At 40.8% G+C, this 6,185-nt stretch overlaps 1 protein-coding gene across 1 annotated transcript in view; it reads right to left on the minus strand.

Moving 5' to 3' along the window:
* The window catches only part of lin28b (lin-28 homolog B (C. elegans)), a 22,500-nt gene extending 16,908 nt beyond the window's left edge, over window positions 1–5,592 (minus strand). The window contains exons 1-2 of the mRNA XM_015048222.1: window positions 5,376–5,592; window positions 4,456–4,658 (exon numbers count right to left, since the gene is read on the minus strand). Coding sequence (XP_014903708.1) covers window positions 4,456–4,658; window positions 5,376–5,385 — 213 coding nt within the window. The 5' untranslated portion in view covers window positions 5,386–5,592. The remainder of the gene's footprint in view (window positions 1–4,455; window positions 4,659–5,375) is intronic.
* Window positions 5,593–6,185: the final 593 nt, after the last annotated feature.

The following is a 6,185-nucleotide window of genomic DNA, read 5'->3' on the forward strand; positions in this document are numbered from 1 at the left end:
TCATTTGGGGGTTTTTAATTTTCCAAAAAAGGGGGAATTAGCTTTTTTTTTTTTTTTTTTTTTTTAAATAGGCAAAAATACATGTGGATAAAATAAACCCATACGAGATCTTATATCGCAACCATCCTTCTCTCGGCGACTGTCACCGGTTTTGCGAGAATGTAGATTTTTGGCATAATTTATCAAAAAATACCCGTACAGAAATCAAAAAAGACGACTCAAAATTGCATAAAACTAGCTTTACTAGTTTTTTTTACTAAAAAAAAAAAAAAACATCACATGAAAGAATTTTGAAAGAGAGCACTTTTTTTTTTTTTAGAGATCATTATTTTACTCTCAGCACAACAAAATACCTGTCAATAAAATAGATCACAATGCTTAAAACAAACCGAGGGCTTCAAAATGGCGAGTATCCCTAACCGACCAGCTTTTTACCCATTTCCATCCCAAGGTTTTTACAGTCCTACAGAAATACACCGATTCAACCAGAGTATATGCAACACCTACTCTTCACTGTTCCACACCTGATCCATCTCTAAAGCATCTGAAAGAGTCAAGAATGAAAGGAGCCCACAGTATTCAAGTACTAGTGGTCTACTATGTCAATGAAAGCAGCAAGACAGTCAATAAAGAACAAGGTGGTGAAGTAATCCACTTTGCATGGTAAAAACACAATTAATTTATAAACTGACAGAATGTTTGAAGCTTTACAATTTCATGTGTATATAATTATATATCCTACACGGTGAAGGACACATGAAGTGGACATATGTGCATCTTAGGCAGACTGCACTGTTTTACTTTCATTATAACAACATGACCGGTTTTTCACTCATTTGTTATAATTGTGGTGCCTATCTGCAGCGGTCAGCGGTACATGAATGAGTGAAATCACTTCTGTCTAAACGTGCTGCAAATTGTAAATCAATGTTTGCGAATCAGTAAAATAGCAGTGGCGTTCCAAAATGGCTGCATGTGGAAGTCCTGAAAGCAGCTTACTTTTTTTTTTTTAAAGGAAAATCTTATAGTGACTTTTGAGTTTGATTTTTACCTAACTCTTAGTTTTGTTTTGTTTTAAGATTGTTTATTCTTAATTTTACTTTTTTTTTCACTTTTTAATTGTAACACAGGGTAATTTTACTGGTTAAAGTTAAGTCACTTCAGTTTTATCCTTTAAAACAAACACCATGCAGAGGATGGCAACTCCTACATATCACCTACATATCAGCAGAAGTACAAACCCAGTAAGGGACAGGAAGCTCTACCAAGATCCAAAAAATGATAAAGAAAGAGAAAGAGAAAAAAATTATCTTGCAAAAAGAAAAAAAAAGTTTAGTCTAATGACTGGCAAACTGTAAAAGTAGGAAAAAAAACAGCAAATTTATCTGCAGTGGTGGTTTTTGATGCAGACAATATGGCCTTCATGGCTTCCCATCCAGGGCTCCCTTGGATGATGACGCAAAAGTAAAGCTTTGTTTTTGGTGTACGAACAACCTCCAACTGAAACAGCTATGAATACTGGAATATAAAGACGACAAGATGACTCCAAATTGGACTGAACTATTTCAAAACAAACAGATTTGTTCAACATGATGCAGCTCATATTTTGGGGAAAGCTGCTTGGAAAAAAGAAATGCATGATTCTTAGCTTTCTCAAAAAGATTCTTAAAATCTCTCCTTAAAGCGGAAATAGTGGGGATTCGCCCAGGGAAGCATTCATCCGTGTACCACCACTGCTGAACTGACCAGAAACCCAAATCGGTCTGTTCCAAAGACACAAAGATTTGATGCACTCGCCAGTAACAAAAACATAAAACATATATTTGGTGAAACCTAAACAGAAATTAAATGAAGACAGACATCCATCCATCCATCCATCCATCCATTTTCTGTACACCCTTGTCCCTAGTAGGTTCGGGGGAGGTTGAAGACATAATGTGTTTTTAAAATCCGATATATTAAAGCTACGAAAGTAGAAAAAGAAGTTAAATTCTTCATAACTGTATTGTTCTTTAAATAAGGGAAGGAGACATGAGCATAGATGAGGAGATCACATTTCTAAAGCATAATAGCTTCACTGCTTAAAAAACCTTTATCAGACAGAATAATCATAAACGTAGGTTTCTAAAAACACCTGAAATCTCATTTTAAGTTAGAAAATTGCTCTCTGTCAATCAATACATTTTTCTTAGTCGTTCACTCCAGCTGCATATAGAAAAATTGAAGAAACTAAAAGGATTGTATCATTTTTTTTTGTTTCATTTACATTAATTTAAAACCTAAATCTAAACAGAGAGCTCCCACGTCATGCCCTTCATTGTTTTAATGAAAAGCTGTTAACATACGGCACTGTCTAGTTCCATTATTTCTGGTAGAAGAAGATTTTAATATAAGCAGTATGGCTACCACCCAGGGTAAAATCTCTAGAGGGGTGGAACAAAAAAAAAAAAAAAAAACATTTTTTAAAACCTTTACTATATTTATAAAAATACACAAAACTTTATCCAAGCTTTGCCACATTTCCACTTGTTAAACGTGAAAACCCTCATTTGTCTCGTTAGCTGAACGTATCATAGCATCTTACCTACTACGTATGTGCGTATGTGTACATCGTGGAAATCCACAATGCAGTTACAAAAATTGACATTGGAAATTTGTGGAATTACCAGAGGAGGTTGGAGATCTGTTCTGACCCAAAAAGCAGCTGTAAGGGAGACATGGCTGAGTGAGAACCAGAGATTTGTGACTCTGGTTAATTTTGGAGCCGATTTCCCCGCAAAACATTGAATATTATATCCATGCTGCACCGTGCAAAGATCCACAACAGAACAGCGACGACAGCTTACCGAGTACTTTACTGAGATTCTTCGTCTAATAAATAAATGGTAAATTTGTGTCTGGCAGAAAAAGAGGAGCAGCACAGTGAACATCGTCACTGATGAGGAAGTTAAGAAGAGGACAGTCACAATGGAATTGTAAACCACACATTCCTGATGAAACGCTGTGTGAAATTAACAAGAGAATTTTAAAGAGCTTTATAAAACATAAAATTATTCAGCTTAACCATAACACATTTGGGTTGTTTTTCTACTAAACTGATTAAATTTGACGTTGTCCGAGGCTGGAAAATGTTTGCATGTAAAACATTCAATTCAGAAAACTTTTTACAAGATTTTCTTTGTTTATTTTTTATAAAATATAATTAAAAATATCTTAAATGATGAGGCAAGGGGGCCTCAATTAAGGGGTAAGTGGCTGGGAAATGAGTTTTCAATATGGGCAATATGGCTTTCTGCCAGGGGCCACCGTTTGTTTATTTATTTTTTGTTTGTTTGCTTGCTTTAAGGTGATTATTGTTATTGCCTAAATAAATTAGTGGCCCCAGTTTGGCTGCTCCTTTGAAAACTTTATGCAGGAACCTTTTTAAGGGTAATTAGTTGTGTGTGGGGCAAAAAAAGGTGTGGCTTGCCCAGGGCCTCATTCAAGCCAGAACCGCCACTGACTTGAGGGTTTTCAGGATCCTACGTGAGCGTGTATATATATTTTATAACACTGCCAAAATCTTGACCCTCTTTCCCCGACCAGTTTAGCTCAAAGTCTCCTGAAGGCCCACAACAACTACAGGACAGTGTCCAAAGAAACAGCGAACACGAATCTCCTTAAATCCTCGAAGAGAAACTTTACAGGACCGAAAGAAGAAGAAGAAGAAGAAAAAAGGCCGAGTTAACGGGGTAGAAAGTGTGGAAAGAGTCGAAAACAAGGCCTCTGAATGAACTCCGTAGCCTACACAATAAATCAACAGAGCAACATGTGGTGGAAAAGCGAGCCTGGCTTCATGCGTTTCGGAAAGCTCCTCGTTAAATCACACAAAATCCTACAACAAAAGCAACAGCAGCAGAAAAAAGCAGACCAAAAGAGTCAACGTGAGGGCGTAAAGTTAAGACTATAAAGCGAAAAAAAAAAAAGCGGAGACACATGCTCGCCGACATGTTAGCAGGCTGGCTGGGTGACAAGCGAGCTCTGCTGTCCATTCAGGGCCAAAGTGTGAAACTAACCGTGTCACAGCCACACAACACTTCTTCCCTTCCCCTCGCGGGGCTGCAGAGAGGGAAGCAGGCAAGGGGGGTCGGGGGAGGGGGGGCTGGTCGCATGTGGCCCAAAGAGGAAACTTAACGTGTTTTTTTTGTTTTTTGTTTTTTGTATTTTTTTTTTCAAGCCCGTGGACAACGTGTGATTACACAGTAACATGTTGGGCAATGCAAAACATCCGGATGATACAATGAAAAAAAGCAACTGGCTCTCTGTGTGGAGAAACATCCCCCCTTCCAGCCTCTCTCTCTCTCTCTCTCTCTCTCTCTCTCTCTCTCTCTCTCTCTCTCGGGCATAAATCAAACTCATCACCATTACGGATCAAGTTATTTAATTATCAAATTATTTAATTGCTTTCCGACTTACTTGGTGGACGAAAACATCCAGAGGCGGGTCGACGGGGCTCCCCTCGCTGTTCGTCATTGATATAAATCCAAAGCCCATGCGGACGTTGAACCACTTGCAGAAGCCCGATCCGGACAGGACCTGGGCTCGAGCCCTCTCCTCCTGCTCGGTGGACTTGGCGGGGTCTTCTCCGCCAGCGCCACCGCCACCTTTACCCGGCCCTCCTGGAAACACACACACACACACACACACAGAGAGAAAGCTGCGGGGTTAGAGGGGGATCTCCCCCTGGCTTTGCGTACCGCTTTACATAAGTTGCATTAAAAGAAAAGAAGAAGAAGAAGAAGAAAGGAAAGAAATCAAACTTAGAAGCGGGGATTCCCCTATAACTTGCGATGTGAAGTTCACGGGCGGTAGAACATTTCTAAACTGATATCTCCTGACCACACAAACGCGGCGTTATGTGCCGTGACCCCTGGAAAAGTTGTTACTCCGTGACAGATGAGTGCATCCACTGCTACACCGTGCACAGGCATGCTCTGTAACTTGTGGAGGGGGGCTTTTCTGTCCTGTCGTGCATCTACAACCCTGTTCCTGCTGTGAAGTTGTAAAGGGGGAGGGAAAAAAAGAAAGGGCAGGTGTACACATGGGTTTTTCGAGCTTTTTTTTTTTTTTTTTTTTTTTGTCTTTTACTACACGGCTATGCTCTAACAATGCGCGTATCTTAACGCAGCCAAACATGGTTAGATACGGTGCTCGGCAAGGGGCGGTTCAGGTTTTCCTCTGTTTTAGTAGCTTTGCAACAATAACCACGCTGCACCTTGCCTCCTCCCCCCCCCCCCCCCCCCCTCACCATCTTCGCTCGCATTAAAGAGCAGAAAAATATTTTTAAGGGGAGAGGAGGAGGGGGTGCGGGAAATTCATAATAATTGCAGAATAACCTTCGGCCATGTTTCCCCGCGGACCCTCTGCGCCCAAGTTGCGATAGAGAAGCTTCCTCTGCGAAAACGGGCTGCGGTCGTCACCATTAATCCGACATCCTCGATCCCGTCGGTCGCCAGTTTGGCTCGCATGGTACGGCGTGCTTTCTGCCTTTTGATATTTTTGTCATGTCTTTCTCTCTTCCCTCCGATCCCTTCCTCACTCACACCACCTCTGTTCTCGCTCTATTCCCCCCCTCCCTCCTCCTCACTGCTCTCTCTCTCTCTCTCTCTCTCTCTCCTTCGCTCTCATTCGCTCTCCTACTGGCTGTGCCCGTTCCCGTAGTGAGAACACGTGACTTTGTCAATTATATGCTTTTTTGTTTGTAATTTCTGCTCCCACCAATGAAGGCAACAGGACAGAATCCATAACAGCCTTCATAAAGTAATCACGCACATTCCAGGTAAGAAATATACTGTTTGCATCACCCCACCCCCCCTCCAGCTCCTCCCGCCCTCTTCCCTGTATCATAAATGGGCTGGTGTGGCAACCATGAGCCTATTATGCACACAGATTAGATTAGATGATTAGATGGGATTAAATTATGCTTTAATGAATGTTGCGGGGTAATTGGGTGGTGATGGCAACAAGAAAAACAAGAAAAAAAAAAAAACAAGGAACAAATCAGAAACATAAAGCAAATGATAATGCTAATGACATGTGGCAATTAGCCCGAGCCTGGTCACCTGTACCGAGACTGACAGAGGTTTAAAACAAAAGTAAAAGTGTGCAGTCACACTGTTCAAGTGCAAGATGTCAAACGAGTACCG

This window comes from Poecilia latipinna, unplaced genomic scaffold (genome assembly GCF_001443285.1).
Source record: "Poecilia latipinna isolate Pla-1442-1.1 unplaced genomic scaffold, P_latipinna-1.0 Scaffold868, whole genome shotgun sequence".
Taxonomy (NCBI): Eukaryota; Metazoa; Chordata; class Actinopteri; order Cyprinodontiformes; family Poeciliidae; genus Poecilia; species Poecilia latipinna.